General features: G+C 39.5%; 1 protein-coding gene and 1 long non-coding RNA gene across 3 annotated transcripts in view; one reads left to right on the top strand and one right to left on the bottom strand.

Moving 5' to 3' along the window:
- The window catches only part of RANBP9 (RAN binding protein 9), a 28,246-nt gene that overhangs the window by 8,116 nt on the left and 996 nt on the right, over positions 1 to 19,134 (bottom strand). For both annotated transcript variants that reach the window (XM_079983890.1, XM_079983889.1), the window contains exons 2-8: positions 13,860 to 13,971; positions 9,682 to 9,734; positions 8,484 to 8,651; positions 7,811 to 7,833; positions 6,427 to 6,611; positions 4,893 to 5,005; positions 1,203 to 1,311 (exon numbers count right to left, since the gene is read on the bottom strand). In XM_079983890.1, the coding sequence (XP_079840016.1) occupies positions 1,203 to 1,311; positions 4,893 to 5,005; positions 6,427 to 6,611; positions 7,811 to 7,833; positions 8,484 to 8,651; positions 9,682 to 9,734; positions 13,860 to 13,971 (763 nt within the window). The remainder of the gene's footprint in view (positions 1 to 1,202; positions 1,312 to 4,892; positions 5,006 to 6,426; positions 6,612 to 7,810; positions 7,834 to 8,483; positions 8,652 to 9,681; positions 9,735 to 13,859; positions 13,972 to 19,134) is intronic.
- Positions 6,650 to 7,335, top strand: LOC307220207. The gene is made up of 2 exons (XR_013840771.1): positions 6,650 to 6,792; positions 6,876 to 7,335. It is a non-coding gene; the product is annotated as an uncharacterized lncRNA (long non-coding RNA).

Here is a 19,134-nt window from a genome sequence, read left to right as displayed (position 1 = left end):
AATCTAATTGCTCTCAGTATTATTAATGATTTGCATTATAGTAGTTTGGTTGCTGTTTAATACAAATGAAGGTCAGTGAAACATATAATCATTACTGCAGAATGAGAGCATCTACTTCTTCCCCCGCCTTTCCACAGCTGTAACAGTAACTGCCACTTGGAAACCATTCAAAAATAGAAGATTGGGGAATAAATGAAGGAGCTTTGCAGCAAAGGAAGGGCCTTTTCTCAATTCCTAACTGCAGCTGCTTCCTCAAGCCCCATAAGCTTTACAGCAGGTTTTTAATTCTTTCTTTTTAAGTGGATTACATGGCCAGTAGTGGATATTCACACACCTTAGTGTACAAGAAAAAGACTACTCCAGTGTTGAAGGAGAAAGCGGTGAATTGTATTGCTCACCCCCAGTAATGGGGCACTATTTTTAATTCTTAAAGTGCCACATGACAGCACTTCACCATATTTTAAAAATCTGGTCCAGGTATTTCAAATTAGCACAGACCTATTTATGTACTTCATTCTCAGATAATGGGGTGGGGGTGGGGAGGGGCATTTGCTCCCTCTCTCTCTTCCTGGTTAGAAGCTGAAATTATAGAAGGAAAAAAGAAGTAGATTTCTGTGATATCGTTGGGAAACAGGCATACAAAATTGTCCAAGACAGGGATACGTGAAGGGTTATTAGCAGTTTCACAGAAATCAGGTACAGTGGTACCTCGGGTAATAACAGTCCTGCTTACGAACACTTCGGGTTACGAACTCCACAAACCCAGAAGTAGTTGTTCCAGGTTGCAAACTTTGCCCTGGGATACAAACGCAATCCGCTTCCGGGGCTGCGGGAGGCCTATGTAGGGAATGTGCGCCTTGGGTTAAGAACGCTTCAGGTTAAGAACAGACTTCCGGAACGAATTAAATTTGTAACCCGAGGTACCACTGTATAATCTGATATTAACTTCACATTCCAAAAGTTCTGCTACAGAACTTTCAGGATTATAACTGTGCTCTTTAAAAAATTAAATTAAATTAAGAGGTTCTCAAGACTGAGGAATAAAAGTTAATTCTCAAAGTAACTTTTTGCAATTCACTGCACTAACATAAGCAACAAGATCATTCACTACTGTGGATGCTTGAAAGTCGTAAGGGTGTCCACATAAACTCCCAACGATAAGCCAGCAATTTACAGTACTAACAATTTACTTTAAGACTTACTTCAAAGCAAATAAGAGATTAGGATTTCTTTCTAATAAACTTGGATACAATTGTTGTGTTGTTTCAATGGCTTCTCCCATTCTTCCTGCTAAAACCAGTTTCTGAATTCCTGTGGAGAAAAAGAAGAAACAGATTAAGAACTGTACATTTCCCCTCTGCTTTAGCAAGCTCTTTCAATGCAACCCACATTGTCTAATGCAGCAGGTCTCTTTAAATGCAACGCTTCCACCAACCATCAGCTGAATGGTGCTGGGAGAGTACCTTCAAAAGAGACCCATCCATAAGCTACGCTGTGGTTACGGAGATCACCCGACAGTGGTCTATCATCTGATGTCACTATTACACTAGGTGATTGACAGATGTGTGTAGTCCTACTCACCTGTCAAATTTGGCCAGCAGAGGAATCCCTGCACCCCTGATATAGCTCCACACCCTTGATGTAGTTATGTAAACATTTCTTGTTAAAAGTCCTCAACTTTCACCAGATTTTGCTAGACATGTTTGCAACAAATACTTTACATCAACTGTGAACCACCCTGAGACTCCAGGTTTAGGGAGGTATATAAATTCAATCAATCAATCAATCAATCAATCATCAAATCAACTACAAAATTGCATCTTTCTTACACACCCAGTTAGTACTTAAAACTTGCAAATCCTGCCTTTGAAAGGAGACCTACAAAATAGCTTACAGATTTCAAAGAACAAAATAAATAAAACAAACAAACAAACAAACAAACAAACAAACCATAATAAAAAACAGCAACAGCAATAATAACAAGCAGAAGCAGCCAGGCAAAGAATCCCTTCAGAAACTCTGACAACTGCACCATAGCATATCAAGAGAAATATTCTGTTATACCAATTATAAGGCGAAACTCTAATTTAAGGTAAAGACTAGTTAATTAGCATGACTGAAAGTTATTAAGAGCAATCCCCAAGCATGTTTTGCAGAAATAAGTCCCTTTAAGTTCAATAATCAGTTAATTTCATATATGTATTAACTATTGCTTTAAATGATTAATAGCGCAATCCTATACTCAGAAGCACATCTCATTCATTAAGTTTAATAGGGTTTACTCTCAAGTAAGTTAGTTTAGGACTGTTGCCTAAATCACTAAAACCCAAAAGTAACTGGTAGGACAAAGACTTATAGGAATGTAAGAGAAAATATTATTGATGACCTCTCAACTGTGGAATAGCTTTTGCTGGCTAAACTGTCAAGTTATACATCTGTCAATATGTTCACGTGCTTGGCAAAGAAATAGAAACAACTAAAAAAGGGGCAGAAGTTGGGGGGGGATGGGACACTTCGGCAATCCCACTTGCCATTGCATCCAATGTGCTTTGACTATATGTGATTTTGGCTTTAAGTGTAATCCCTGGAATGTAACCCCAGCATATACTGAGGGTTTACTGTACAGTGGTACCTCGGGTTAAGTACCGTATTTTTCGCTCTATAACACGCACCCGACCATAACACACGGATAGTTTTTAGAGGAGGAAAACAAGAAAAAAAATATTCTAAACGAAACAGTGGATGTATGATTTTTGTGGTTCATGCTGTGGCCACAGACATGTGATCTGACGGTGAGTTTGGGGTAGCCCAATGCAAAAATCCTGAGGATCCATGTGGATCCATGCTTTGTAACCACGTTTTAAGTGGGGAGGGAAGGAAAAGCACTCAAGGGACAAGGAACACACGTGGGGTGGGGGGAGAAGGATGCTGTTAATAATGCAGAAGAGGGGTATAAGAGGAGAAGCAAGCAGGCTCTGCTTCTCTCCCTCCTCCCCGGCTTGCTGAAAAACTTTGCTGCTATTTAGCCAGCTGAGTGGGGAGGAGAGTGGGACAGAGAGCCTGCTTGCTTTAAAGGAGCCAACTGGACAGGAGCCGCTTACACTCGTGTAAGCAGCTCCTCTCCTCTCCCGCTTTGCTCCTTTAAAGCAAGCAGGCTCTCTGTCCCTCTCCTCCCCACTCAGCGGCTCTTCTCCCGCTTTGCTGTTTCAAAGCGAGCCACGGAGGAGGGAAGGAAGGGGAACCATGGATCCTCTGCTCACGACTGTAGCAGATCCCCCCGCCATCCATAGGCATTCGCTCCATAACACGCACTGACATTTCCCCTTACTTTCTAGGAGGAAAAAAGTGAGTGTTATGGTGCAAAAAATACGGTACTTAATTCGTTCCGGAGGTCCGTTCTTAACCTGAAACTTCTTAACCTGAAGCACCACTTTAGCTAATGGGGCCTTCTGCTGCTGCCACACCGCCAGAGGACAATTTCTGTTCTCATCCTGAAGCAAAGTTCTTAATCCAAGGTACTATTTTTGGGTTAACGGAGTCTGTAACCTGAAGCGTATGTAACCTGAAGCGTATGTAACCCGAGGTACCACTGTATTTTAAAAATGCACTCATACCAAGTGCATTAATATGTGACTGGGGAAACTCAGCCAAATTGACAGGGCACAAATAAATTATTATTATTATTATTATTATTATTATTATTATTATTATTATTATTAAAGTCTAAATAAATTAATTTTAATCATGGTTTTATCAGGTGGCAGCCCTGCTAATTATATTTAGATAACCTTTTTTCTTTGTATCATCTATGGAACACAGTGACCACTAACTGCTGATTATTTTGTAAATCTGAACAAGGAGCACTAAGAAAACAAATTATCTGAACATTTAAATTACAGTTTTTTTCATAACATCTAAGCTGGTATGTTGGAACGGAACAAAAAGGGGGAAGCCTCTCTTGTTACTGTACTTTGCTTTATTATATTATTTGGCAACCCCCGCCCCCCGAACCGTTTACATTAACTATAACAAGCGAGATTGGAAAGTTTTGTATTTGTTAATATAATATGGCTCTAAATATATAAACTGTGTGGAAATACTACTACTATATAATTAGGGCTTTTGATCTTTGATTTGATTGGAAGAGGATAAAAGTTTCTCCAATGTGTGGACATCAGATAGAAGCAGAATCTCATTAATCGCTGGAGAGACATTAAAAAACCTTGGACAGTTTCCTGGAATCTACGTGGGAGCTGTGTCACACTTTTAATTTGGAAATCCGCCATGACTGGAAGTCGAGACCAGGCTGCAGAATTTCAAATCGTCATAGGGGGAGGCGAGCCTTTAATATGTCATTATATTTGTGTTTCCAGTTTGATTTGGTAAATTTCCCCTGGAAAGGCTAATGTTTGATGCAACCGGTCTGGGAAAAGCAGATGCTTAGATTTGATTTTATCGGAACTGAGTGAAGATGGTGGCTGCCAGCAGCGGAAAGACTTTCGGATTGATTCGGCAGAAACACCAGCGTGTGAGATGCTGCGAACTTATAGAGGGGAATCATAGACATAAAATCCACATAGAAACACATCATTGTTTGTTTTAACTTGCTTGTGGGAACAACTCAGAGGCTGTGAAATAATGAAGGTCAACAACAGAAAGAATTAGAGGAACCATCGGAAATTACTATGAAAAGCAGTAGAAGTATGAGATGACCAGAACCCTCTGAACTTGAAGCATGGGAAGTCCTATTAAAAATTTATAATTTGGGAAAATATTCAGACTATTTGATATGTATAATTTGGAATATTTAATGTGATTTGATTGGATTGTTGAAGTGGAAAATTCAATAAAAATGAATTTTAAAAACAAATTACAGTATTTTTCAGACTTACTTTGTCTATTTTTAATGGAAGCCAATTCTTCTAGTACAGTCTGATCAGTAGATCTAGCAAAGGCCTCTGCTGTTGCACAGTACCCATGATGTACCAAATAAGATGAAACCATCCTGTAAAAAGTGAACATATGCAAGTAAATACATAGCCTGGAGGCAACTTTTCAAACAAAGAACTCAAAATCCTTGAGAAGTGGTTTTGGTAAATTTACATTATGAAATATCCTGGGATAATATTCTAATATTCACTTTTAGCTCTACAAGTTAATTTAAACAAGCAATTCCCATGCAGAGTTACCACTTTTTCATGTTTTCAAATGAAACATGTATGCTTATGCATATTTTAAGTACGCAGCACATTTATTTGGCTGCTTGTTACCAGGATACTGAAGATACAAAACATGAGAGTGGCCAAGGTAACAACCCTGAGACCCCCTGCTCTTACTTCCTTTTCAAGACAATGGAGCTAGTCTAGAAGAGTTAAGTGATTTAATGCTGCTGCTAAATCAAATATTTAATTTAGGCATACAAAGCAGCACTGAGCATAGGAAATTTCTTAACCTCTGAAACCTAAGGCAGTTCTGGATATTAACACAGAAGAGGAGCAATCAGCAGTTCCCTGGAGGGGCAAACAAGCTGCACTTAAGGTTGCTGATGCAAACTTTAGCATCTTCAGCTGCAAGGTAGAAATAGGCTGATAAATGGTATGTTAATTTTGTGTTTACAGAACGGAGAACATGTGCAGTATCATTCCTCCCTTCCTCATCCAAAGCAGAAACAGAGTAAGAACTGGAGCACCATGTCCATACAAAATGGAGGGCAAATAAATATATCAATCAATTAATTATATGCACATGGCCAAGATTTTCAGAAGCTACTCAAGAGACAAAAAGCAACAGTATTTGAAGTTTGTATGGTGGCATCATTACTACTATAGCAAAAAGAGATATTATCAGGTGCTTTTGTTGTTTAACTGGCACAATCTAGCATAAACTGATAGCACTGAATCAGAAATTAATGTGCATGTCATCATTCTATCATTATTGTCAGATACTGGTGTGACACAAAGTGTGCAAGTCTTTTAATTGTTTTATATATAGGAAGCAGACCTAGAATCATTGATTGACAAAAGGTAACAGCTCCTTCTCATATTACTTAATCCAAATTTACACATATTGAAGGAGACTGTCATGACACAGATTTTAAAAAATCAAGATGCATGGGATGATTTTTGCATTGCTGAAGTTTGAGAGAAAAAGCTATTGCAGTTACCAGTAGGCATTGCTTTCACATCCAAGTACCTCTCTCTAGCCCCTTCACTACACAAGAAGAAACACTGTTCTACATGGAGATAATGTCACCAGACAAATACAAATGACACAGTTTAATAGGTGTTGCAAACTTACCTCCACTGACATAAAAGTATGCAACTACATATATGCAGACTAGGGTTTCTAAGACTGAAGAGACTAATCAAATCTCTTAAATTTGAATAGAAATTTAGGAAGGACTTATTATAATCTTCAAATGCTTACTTTTGAATCATAGTCTGCCATTCTCCTTCCCGATCTCCTATAGGAAATCGGTCAATCTGAGCTTGAATTTTGGTTCTCCATTCTCGCATATAGTCTTCAATATCAAACACAAATGGATGCTGTCCAAAATTCGCATCCACCACTTCTCCTGGTGTTTGAAGACCAACTGTAGGATACAGGTTTGGCTGCAAGAGATAATTGCAATACATACTTTAATCTCTCAAAATCCAAATGTACTTTAAACTGGCATGAATGCAGATTACTGGATATACAGAGCAACAAAATGACTGCAAGTGCCACCAGCAGAAAACAAAACTGAATCACATTTCCCCACCCATGCTCTAAGGCAGTGGTTCTCACCCACTGGTGTGGCAGAAGAGGATGGCAAGTGTGGCGGGAAGAACCAAGGGCAATCTAAGAAATATTTAAACATTTCAATGTAGTGTTAGCATAATATAGTATTAGTAGAGAAGTAATTTTATATACACACAACCAGAAGCAGTATTCACGTCTCTCTTCAAGAGCATTGCCTATTATTCTACATCTCCACAACATATTGTTGTGAACAGGGATTTTCAACTGACAAATATGAAAAATCAGAAAAGAGAAAGGTTTCTTTGTGTTGAGGAGACAAGAGTTTGGCTCAAATTAGACTGAATATAAATGAGATTACCGCAAAAGCAAGCTCACACCTCTCACTGAGTTTGAATATATACTTAAGGTACTCATTTATAATTATATTTTGGGAATGATTAATGTTCGTACATAGCTGCATTGTTTTATACATTCTGAATGTCCCATGATCATATTAAAAAGCAGTTGTGTTCTATGTTATAAATCAAGCACTGCTAGGAGTTGTTTCTTTTTGTTTTCCAATGTATTTCTTATCAATAAAAAAATTGGTGTAGCATGAGCAAATTTTTATTCTGAAAGTGTGGCCTAGAGAAAAAATGTTTGAGAACCACTGCTCTAGGGTTTCAACAGAGGTCTTTCCAAGTCTTACCTTCTGCTGCCAGAGATTATATCAGGGACCTTTTGCATGCAAAGGATGAGCTCTGATACTAAACTATGTCCCCATACTTGTGACTCCTATGTAATCTAAATATTTGCTGAAGCATCAAAAGTCATAAATGCTAACACAATGCTAACACACCAAATGGAAGGCAATGTTTATAGCATTTTGCCAATATTCTTGTGAAAATTGGAAGTTTCATAAAAACCTCCAGTAAAAATGAGAAACATTTGTTCCAATTGCAAATTGTTGTTTTGATACCATGGCTGTCATTTTAAAATACAAAAAAAAGGAAAAACACATATTATACAAGCAGGGAAATGTGTATTTTACATAGGAATGCTATTGAATTTTTTAGTATGTTTATCTTACCGGCAAATCCGTGAAAGCAATACCTGTAATCAAGAGACATAAATTAAGATTTGTGCTGCCACAGTCACATAGAAAAATGTATTTTAATCATACAACATACTCAGTGCTCATATAATCTAAGTTGAGCAGCTTAGATCTCAAGAGGACAGGAAACATTACTGGTTAGTTATTCTCATTTTTTAGAATTTACTTAGGTGTACTCTTATGCTGTTAAGAAGCAGGCAGAGTATTTTGTGTACCTATGATAATGTAACATAAAAAGGCAATAAAAACAGGGATGCAGAGTTGGCAAGGGGGTTATCAACTCCTGTTTTACCAGGTAAATCATAGTTTACACAGTTTACAGGAAAACTTGTTAAGAAACCTGTATTGCCAAGGAACGAACTAACATAACAGTTAACTTTCAGCATCTGTTTTAGGGAGATGGCAACAATATGTAGCTTATTTGAGAATTTGTTTTTTACTTTAAACCTCAAAGAGCTACTGACAAGAGCCCTGACAAGTGTCCTCCTAGAACTGAGGAAACAGTATTTAAACTTTCTTTAACGTTTTCTTTCAGTGCTGAGCTCCAACAACAAAGTAATATTTAACACCTTAGATTTAGAAAGAGTGCTATCACCATTTCATTAGGTGTCTTGATATATATTTAATTATCAGTGACTCTTCTTCATACCCAAACTATGTCCGTTCTTTGTGTAGAAACAGGTATTGTTGATAAGGTTTACACAACAGCCAATGACATCACCAGTTGTAAATGTTGGACCGTAGGGTTGTCCAGTTCCAGAGGAACAAAATGAATGTCCATCATCTCCATGGTACCCATATGAATGCTTATCCCAACCTTAAAACAAAACATGTAGCATTTAGCTTTGTAGCACATCAGATGGTGCATCTGAAAATAAACACAACTGAATTCAAAAAGGTTAAGCCATGGGCATATGCCTAAAATAAGCATAAGGCTATGCATAAACTGGAAACACAGTTTAACCTCAGGGCTGGGGGGCAAGCAGAGGAGAAGAGTATTGGAATGCTGGAAGGAAATTCAGATGTAATGCAATATTTATCTTCTTATCAAGCTAAAACTTACTTTACTACTTTAAGAACATGAAATATATGGGTATGTGACTTGGAACATAAAACTGCACTTCAGCATATTTATGAAATTTTAGAGTATAAATGCTTTGCTGTATTAGAAGAACTACAAAGTAGCATTAGAGCTGCAGCAGCAAGCTGCTAAATCCAAAGGCCTCTTATCATAGAACAAGCAATACAAAGAAGCACAGAGATGAGACTTCTGAGTGTTTGGTAGCATATTTGTTAGGCTGGAGGAGAGAGTATGTTTTAAAGCCTGGGGCAGCAATAGGTGATGCAGAGATAGAGGATGAAACCATGAAGTGTTGGGATACTAGATTGGGAGGAGGGGGAAAGTGCCTTTCAGCCAGCACCACCTTCAGTAAGCTCATTTAAGCTTAATGGACTTTACCCCTAAGTAGACATATATAGAATTGTCCTGGAATGTGGATAGGAGGAGGAAAATAAAAACTGTTTTGAAATGAAACTTGGGGTGAGGAGAAAGATAAACCTTCCCATCACTGCTTATGGAGGGAAATTTAAGAAACTATTTGAGGGTGGGATCAGGTTTGGATAACTTTATTAAGTGACGGGTGTGTCAGCTGGAGTATTTTTCTTGCTTGGAGAGCATTTTTACAAACCCCACACTCACATGTGCGGGCGTAACTTACAAAATGCTAGCGACAGGATTTTAAGGTTTTTACAGGTTATCTGGATTAGTATCTAAAAAAGATGTACTGATCAGCATCTCACAGGAATAAAGCAATGTTTTAAAACAAAACAATGATTTCTTATCATACCTGGTAGTCTGTTCATATTCACACCTTGAGCAGAGAGCCCAATCCCCATATAACTGTAATATTGAAAAAAAAAGTTTATCCCTTTTGAATTTCAAATGACCACTTCAAAACAGCAACATTGCAAGAAAATCTATTTGCTACTATTGAATTAAAGAGGTATGGATTGGCATGACAACTTAACAGTCATTTTCTTATATAGCACAATATATCACACATGCTCTTTTGACAGGTACTAGATACACATTTCATTGAGAGGTGTGAAGTTAGATTTGTGGTGTAAGCAATCTGGACTGGCTTCTGTAAACTTGGGCCAATGCAAATGCAGGATGTTTCTATGCATGTGAAAAGAACAATATTGAGAAAAAACTTGCATTTTGGTTACACTGCTTTTGTAACCCAATAGCAGGTGATTTGGTAGATGGGCATGGATTGGCCAAAATGGTCTTTGGACTGGCCAAAGTAGTAGGCTATACTACAAACAGGAAGGGGAAATGGAAAGCTTATTTCTTCTTGTAACTTTTTTTTAGACCCAGTGGGACTCAAACCAACACTAAGAAAAAATTGCACAAAGCCACTTGTTACTTTATTTTTTCAATATCCACAACAGAAACTGATACTTTCAGGAGAAGAAAAGCTGATTAAGGGTCCCCAACATCCCTATCCATCAAGCTCTGATTCCCCACTACCCTGTTAGCTAAACAGGGTTTTCTGCATTTTCCTCAAAGAGCTTGCCTAATGTCTCAGCAAGATCAATACACAAATGAAATGCAGCATGTCAGCATTTCTAAGATAAAGTGTCATCATCAGACATGGACTGTTAGCTGGTAAGGCTATAGCTTAAGAGAAAACAAGCTAAGGAAGAAGAGAAAGAGTAAAGGAGCTTCTTCCTAACAAGGGAACATATTCCAGCATGAAGAAAACAAGTTATGTAATACCTCTTGGAAGTATAGGGACATTGTGAAATGCAATGAATAGGAGACAATAAAAAGGAGTAAAAATTAAACTACTGAGGTTAAAATCCTACACCTACTTTCTTGTGAGTAAGACAGACTGAATTCAGTGGGTTTTACTTCTGAGTGAACATGCAGGATTACACAATTACAAGGCATTTTAGGCAAACCTATTACAATTTCTACCAAGCTGTAGAAAACATCAGGAACCTTTGTGAGTGTAGTTCTTCCCAGATCCTAACCCACAGTCTATGATCCAATACTGTTAGCTACATAAAAACTGGCATGAATGAGACACATCAAGCTCCAATAGCTGATCAAGTATACCTCTAGATACAATCACTATGGCAATTCATGTCTGATTAATCAATTTTCTTCAGATAAATGCAATAAACTATAGGAACATGAAATTCATTTCAGTAATAATTCTACTCTTCAAAATATATCCATAATTCAGCCTCTTAATGCTACTTTGATATACAATGGTACCTTGGTTCTTGAACTTAATCTGTTCCAGGAGTCGGTTTGACTCCCGAAACCGTTCAAAAAACTGAAGCGCGACTTCCAATTGGCTGCAGGAGCTTCCTGCACTCAAGCGGAAACTGCATCGGTCATTCGGCTTCTGAAAAACGTTTGCAAACTGTAACACTTACTTCCAGGTTTGCGTTGTTCGGGAACTGATTTGTTCGACAACTAAGCTGTTCAAGAACCAAGGTACCACTGTAGTTAACATATTCCCGTTTTACCATTGACAAATACAGGATGGAAGGTAGCAAACTGACCAGGTATACCCACTGAATCCAGGCTAACCAAAGTTAATATTTAAGATCCAAGTCCAAAATCAGCATTGCCATACAGTGGTACCTCATGTTACGGACGGGATCCGTCCCAGAGGCCCGCCCATAATGTGAAATGCAACTTGAAGTGCTGTGCCTGCAATTTGGCGCTTCTGCGCATGCACGAAGAATGATTTAGCGCTTCTGCACATGCAGCAAAGCCCGGAAGTAACCCATTCCAGTACTTCCAGGTTGCCGCGGGAAATAACGTGAAAAGACGCAACATGAAGCGGACGCAACACGAGGTATGACTGTACTGACTTTCAAATATTCTAGCACTCGCCCATATCTACAAAAGCTGTGAATTACCGTATTTTTCGCCCCATAGGGCGCACCTAGGTTTTTTTTGGGGGGGGGAATAAAGAAAAAAAATATTTCCCCCCCAGGCGCGGGGCTGGGGCAGGGGAAGCCCAAGCTTCCCTCGACCCCAGCCCCCAGAACAGGCTGCTATCCGCAAGCCTAGGGAGCCCCGCAGAAAGTCGCACCAGTCTCCCCAGGCTTGCGGATATCTGCCAGAAGCCCGGGGCACACTCCGCTCCGCTCCCCGGGTTTTGGGCTGCAGGCTGCTGTGCGCAAGCCTTGGGAGTCCCGCGGGGCTCCCCAGGCTTGCCGAAGGCTGCCCGAAGCCCAGGGCGTGCAGCGCTGCACTCTCTGGGCTTCGGGCAGCAGGCTGCTATCTGCAAGCCTAGGGAGCCCTGTGGGAACTCCCGCGGGCTCCCCAGGCTTGCGGATAGCTTCCTGAAGCCTGGAGAGCGAGAGGGGTCGGTGCGCACCGACCCCTCTCGTTCTCCAGGCTTCAGCGAAAGCCTGCATTCGCCCCATAGGACGCACACACATTTCCCCTTCATTTTTGGAGGGGAAAAAGTGCGTCCCATAGGACGAAAAATATGGTATATGTTGGTGCTTATTGTGTTATCCATACAGCACTTTACAATCCAAACCTATTGTCACACCCTCAACCACTATCATAACCACATTGCAACAGATCCTATCTGTTCAAATTTTGCAGATAGGAAGATCTGGAATCGACCATAGTCACCAGACCCATACTTCAACTTAAAGGTAAAGGTAAAGGGACCCCTGACTATTAGGTCCAGTTGTGACTGACTCTGGGGTTGTGGCGCTCATCTCGCTTCATTGGCCGAGGGAGCCGGCGTACAGCTTCCGGGTCATGTGGCCAGCATGACTAAGCCACTTCTGGCGAACCAGAGCAGCGCACGGAAACGCTGTTTACCTTCCTGCTGGAGCGGTACTTATTTATCTACTTGCACTTTGAGGTGCTTTCGAACTGCTAGGTTGGCAGGAGCAGGGACCGAGAATGGGAGCTCACCCTGTTGCGGGGATTCGAACCGCCGACCTTCTGATCGGCAAGTCCTAGGCTCTGTGGTTTAACCCACAGCGCCACCCGCGTCCCTACTTCACCTTAGGTCTTCCAAATTCATCTAAAACAGCTACTTCATATTATAGCCTCCACCACAGATGCAAGTTTTGACTCTAACAATGCAAAACATTAAGGTGTTAAAACATTGCGGTATGAATGGCTTTATCGGCATAGAGAGCCTTTTAGTCAGAATAAGTCTTATTCCGAGATTACTTCTTTGAGATTCTCCCAAAGGCAATTACTAATTGAAACTCATTGTTGCCCATGCTGGAATTATCAACTTCAGTTCTGCACTCCAGTTATAATATTTCTAAGACTGGTTCTTTAAATCAGGTAGCAATTGAGACTTTTCAACATCAGTGCCCCAGAAAAAGATGCCACCAAAACAATCTGTGAAAGCCATGATCAATTTGTGTCCTAGATATTAACTTTCTGCATGCTAGATAAGCAGGATTGTAGAGTAAGACATATCAATTCCAATCAGAGAGATCAGAATTTTCACATTCTATACTGCAGTAAACTATTTAAAACGAGTGGCAACATCTAAATTCACTAAAATATTATCACAGTGAAAGGAAACCCGAAGAATACTATACTCTGCTTACTAACACTCTAAGGAGTGCCCAGGTGCTGTTTCTATGTTCATAAAGGCCAGCAAAGAATACAACTCAGGCAATTCTGGACTCCATCAGACTGTTACAGTAAATACTTATCAATGAAAATGAATTGTCTGCTTAAAATTCAATTGTAACCTTTCATGCCAAAAGTGAATCGAGAATTTGATTTCTCTAGACTATTTGTGGAAACTTGGGTCTGCAACTCTAAAATCTATTACTAGAATTAAATTTTAAACATGTGGAGAGAGCTTGATTAAATATCTACTACTTTTACCAGATGTGAACAGAAAGTAGAATCTGGACATTTTTCAACATGAACACTAAATTATTGTTTTAGCAGAAATAGATGTATAAATTAAATTGTTTCTGAAACAAAGGTGCACTCAAACCTTACCCATCTCTTCCTTTGCTGACAATTTTAACTTCAAAATAGTATATTCCACAAGCAGCAGGTATGGGATGAGTAGCTCGAACAGAAGCAGCATCTTTTGGAGTTTTTCCATGGCCTGAAAAATATATTAAAATACATATTTACTACTTCATATAATAAAAGAAGTGTGATTGTAAATGAAACAATTAGGAAATGAAACATTCACTTAACTATTTCCAGACATCCTATTGGCACCTGCCTAGGAATCAATACTAAATCCACTGCAAAACCAATCAAATGACTGGTCCATTTACTAGCCTCTTAGCAGGCTAGTTTACTAGCCATTTACTAGCCTTTTAGCAGGCTAGTAAAATGTGCAGGTTGGTAAGTTTTGAAGGTTTATTTACAGAGTTCCATTGCTCCAAGTCTGGTCCCACTTGATATGTAGCCTCACATCAGACAATCTCTAGTCCAAATTTCATCATGTTTGATCATACATTTTGCTTAACCACATATCTGCATTATGCAACATGGTTTTTAATAATCTGAGCTGCAATTGTGCACATATGCTGCTTAAATCCCACTGACTTCAACAGGATTTAATCATCCCAGCTGTGCACACGATTGCACTCCTAGTGTATTGATATTGTGACACTTGGTTTCTGCATCGAGGACTTGTCAAATTAGAGAATACGAGTTTTAAGTAGCCTTGACAGAAAAACAGGCATTTGCATCTGCCACCGAGAAAAGTGAATTGTTGTATTTCCCAGACCAGTATCTAGACTGATCACTGAATGTATTTGCAGACATAGGAGTTACTTTGATACCTGCGTATCATCTCACTCAGAAATACAGAATCTTAAAAATTTGGGGTTACTCCCACATCTGCATATACTTTCAAAGCTGAACCTAAGCATCAGCTGTCAGAGTATTATGAAAAGCTCTGGTAGAATCAGTGTTTTTCTTAAAAAATGTTTAGGGGTACTCTCATTTTCCTACTCATACTGAAATACTGCCCCTCAATGAGGCCAAACTTAAGATTCACAAAATGTTTAAGGGTGTGCGTACCCCTGCGTACCCCCAGGAAAAAAAGCACTGGGTAGAATCATAGAACTGTAGAGCTGGAAGGGAACACAAAGGTTATCTAGTCCAACCCCCGCAATGCAGGAATCTTTTAGCCCAACTTAGGGCTCGAACCCACGACCCTGAGATTAAGGACCTTTTTCTGTCTCCCCACCTCCAGCTACTCTCTGAAGAATGGAGAAGAAACCCTCTTAAGAATACTGCTACCATGGTGTCATTCAGATGTTGTTGGCCTACAACTTCCATCAGTCCCAGATCAGGGATTAGAAATTGCAGCAACATCTAGAGGGCACCACATAGGCAACCCTTGCCCCAGTCTGGAAATGTTTTCCTTATTTTGATATCTGATTGCAACCCTTCTTCCTTTGCACTGGAGTAATGTATCAGTGAGTGAACTGGAACTTTGTCCGAAGCAAAACATAGAAGACTACTGCCACTAAGTTTTGTATCATCTTTCGCTTTGACATCTGCTATATAAAAATATTCCATCAGCATTGAACATCAAATATTTTTAAATTAGTAGTTCAACAGATATAAATCATTATCTTATCAGCAATGAATTATCTAGTTTCCCCAGAGTTCCTTATTTACTGTGAAGAAAGGGTTAAATAAAATACTTATTTTAATATATTATTTGATCAATCAAATAATATTTCAGCATGTCATCCAACAAAGATGTATTTTTGTATATGTTATTCAGCTGTGTCTCAGCAAACTTAGAAAATGTTAACACAAACATATTACTGGATTTACAACTTAAAAAGCAAACAATCCTATGGATGCAAAATTCCATGGTACTTACCCTTAGGTAAGTAGGCACAGGATTGCAACTTGAGGGTACAAGCAGACATGCATAGGTTGTGCAAGCCCACTATGAATGGTAATCACTGTACTTAAACACATGTACCTTGTTCTTAGAGCAAACTTGTTATTCTAGTTTGGAGCTAAAGGTAGATTACACAGCACAGATTGGTCAATTCTTGTGTCACATTAGGAAGACCCTCTCCTCCATTTATTACGAGTAGGGTTGTGAACAGTGCTAATTTGTGACACTTACAAAGCTTCGCCCCCCCCCCACCCCTTTGGAGTAGATTAGGTGTAGAACAAACTAAAAGGAAAATAAAACACCAAATGTTTAAGCACATAGCATGTGGGTACTTAGAAAACAAAAACAGAGCAGGCAGCCCACACGAGTTACAGCAAAACAATCAGCATTCAGTTCAGGGCCTAGTAATTTATGTATTAAAATGCATTATTTATGTTATTCAGGGCGCAGAAGAAACTTGTTCCCCTGCACCTGTTTCCATATATGTATTTTATTTACAATATCTACACTATATAAAGTAGAATGCAACTTTTAAGTAGTGTTTTCATTTCATTTATGAATGTCCCAAAGCTAACTATATTATCAGTTCATTAAGAGTCAATGCTGAGATGGATAGGATTTAACAAACAGGATTTACACTTAAATGATCTGAAAATTAATGTAGGCACCATGAAATATAGAACTCATGCAATTCTGACTGTAACTTCTTGAAAGATGAGCAAACTTCCTCACTACTGTACATTACATAGCTGCACAGGAACAGATTCATAAATTCTTGCACTACTATCCATCCCAGCCATATTCTACATAAAAACCTGGCAATAGAGGTCTTACCCACTGGCCAATTTCATACTTTTATGTGATCCTATCTAGAGTTTAGCAAAGAATGCTGTTATAATAGTTTACTTTTAGAAAATTTGTCCTTAAGTTGATATGACTAACCGCCAAAGCAATAACTGATTAAGCACTGGACTTTTCAGAAATTTCATTATATGCAAAATTCAAATACCATTTTCTCCTAATAGATATTCTCTATTATTCTAACACTTGAGTCACTGTGCAAGTTATTTTTCTAAATATTCTAAATGACAGTGGGGCTGCTGCTTGCATGAAGAAACTGCTTTTCTAACTAGAAATATCACAATCCCACATAATGGGGAAAAAAAAGCATTTCACCATTTTCTAGTTTAGGTCCAAGCAAATCCAGTCTTATCAGATACAGGCCTTTGGTTTTCAGCGATGCCTACCTGCCCAGCTAGTCAAAGCTTCAAAGACCTTCCCTCCACATTCTCAGTAAACTGAAGGTATTTTTCAGTAACAGTAATTACAAAGTGGTCTATGAATAGTAAGTTATGAAGCTGTCCCTTTTTCTCCACAGTTGTGATCACAGCTCACTGTAAGCTCTGAAGAAAGAGAAATATGCTACTATTTCTGAGCAATGCTGTGCAGTGCAATATTATTTCTGAGCATTGCAGCACAAGAAAAAAGACGCCACTAAATATAGTTTTACATTAAGTCAAGCCATAAGACATAAGTATTCTATACTAAGAAAGTACCACACAAGGTAACACAAAGCAACAACAAAAGTGATAGTTGAGACAACCACAAATTAATCCCCAAAGTGTAGGCCACTACATAATAACCATACCTTAGCAAGCAAAAAAGAAGCTGAAAGCATTACACACATGAACCTAACAGGAAGTTCAAAGTAATGCCTGCAACTTTCTTATATACAGTGTTTCCATACAACACAGTGCATGCATGCATGAACATACACACACACACACACACAAAAAAAAAAACAAAGCAGAACGACACTCATCCTAAACAGAGGGCTTGGGAAATTTTAGATTCTGGGTTTAGATTCCTTTGTGTTCATCAGTAATTTTACTTCAATTTTAACATTTTATACTCTTCCAAGTCTAACTACCCTGAAGGCTTCCTACTGCCCTTCTATACTCATCTTATAATCTTACAAGAACCTGCTTTTCATTGCCAACTCTATAAACAGCTTCATATACAATCGGTATATTTTTTTCTAGATTCACATTAACCAGCCACCTCCTCTATTTAAAATCGTATCTGGTTTTGTATGCCATTTCCAGAAGCTGCAGAAAAAAAACAATCTGTTACAAGAAACCCCCACCCTAGCAGAAAATTCACTTTCTTTTATTTGATAAAGTAATACACCCCACTGTTGCTTGTGAACATAAGGGGGGGGGAAATCTGTCAAAATATATTTTGGGGCTACTTGTAATGTGATAAACATTTTGAATTCCTGGAAAAGAACAATGTTTTTCTAACCTATTTTCCTCACTTTTCCATGCTCAGTAGTTTTACATTTGTTCTTCCAACCTGTATTGACCTTTGCACTTTTGCTAAACAAACACACATTTCTTGCCATAACTGGTTATTTTTAATTGGACACGTCACAGTGACTGACTTGCTTTTCTCCTCCCCTGACCCCAAGCTGTTATTCAACAAGAGAACTGATCGGCTGAGTTTGTTTATCCTCTTCCCCCAAACCAGAAAGCAAAGGATCCTTCGAGTGTCCCTTACATATTTGAGACCAGTGGAGAGAGACAAGCAAGGAGGGAGGGATAAAGCCAGATTGTCTCCACTTGGCTGTCTAAATTCTTCGGAAGACCCAATGAGAGCTATTTCCTGTTGTTCTATTTTTCTACATTTCCCCCTCCCCCATGATGGTTCCTTCTCAAGATGCTTCTGTTCCCCCACTAAGGAAAGGATATGTGAGATTTGGGGGGTGGGGTAGAAGAGCCATGACCTCAAATTAAAGTCCCAAATGTCTTTCTTTACTCACATATATACACGCCACCCTAAGATCATAGGAGTGAAGGTTTGACTAAAAGGTAATCCGAGGCCTAGCTTCCGGAACAGGCCTGATTGCTCAAAGAGAGAGGGGGGCGTAGAGAAAGAAAAACAGAAAGGATCAAGGAAGGAGTTAACTGGGGAGGGGGGAGAGCAGGTGCCACCAGATCTATCTGTGGGCGAGTTGGGGAGCTTGCAGGACTGGCGTCAGCATTGTCTGCCGGGGATGGAAAGAAAAATAATGTGTTTTTTTTTTGGGGGGGGGGGACTGAGGGACTCCTCCAACGACCAGGGTTGGGGAAGAAGAGAAAGGACTATTCTGCTCCAGTCACGGGAGGGGAATATGTACTGGCCCAACTGGTGTGGCGTCTTCGGAAAGCGGGGTGCGGGAAGGAAGTCTAGGCTCGGGGTCCACCGACCTCGGCGGAGAAAGGCAGCAACCGAAGCCTCCCGACGGTTTCGGGGGAGACGTTCGGAGCTTCCCTGGGAGTTTCTCAGCCTGCCTTTCGGAGGAAGAGGCGGAGGGGGCCTGGGGGTGGCGGCGGCGGCCTCGCCCTCCCT

Source organism: Podarcis cretensis (genome assembly GCF_951804945.1).
Source record: "Podarcis cretensis genome assembly, chromosome: 7".
NCBI classification, from domain to species: Eukaryota; Metazoa; Chordata; class Lepidosauria; order Squamata; family Lacertidae; genus Podarcis; species Podarcis cretensis.
Note: the sequence above shows the minus strand (reverse complement) of the source record. Positions and strands in the feature narration are given on the sequence as shown.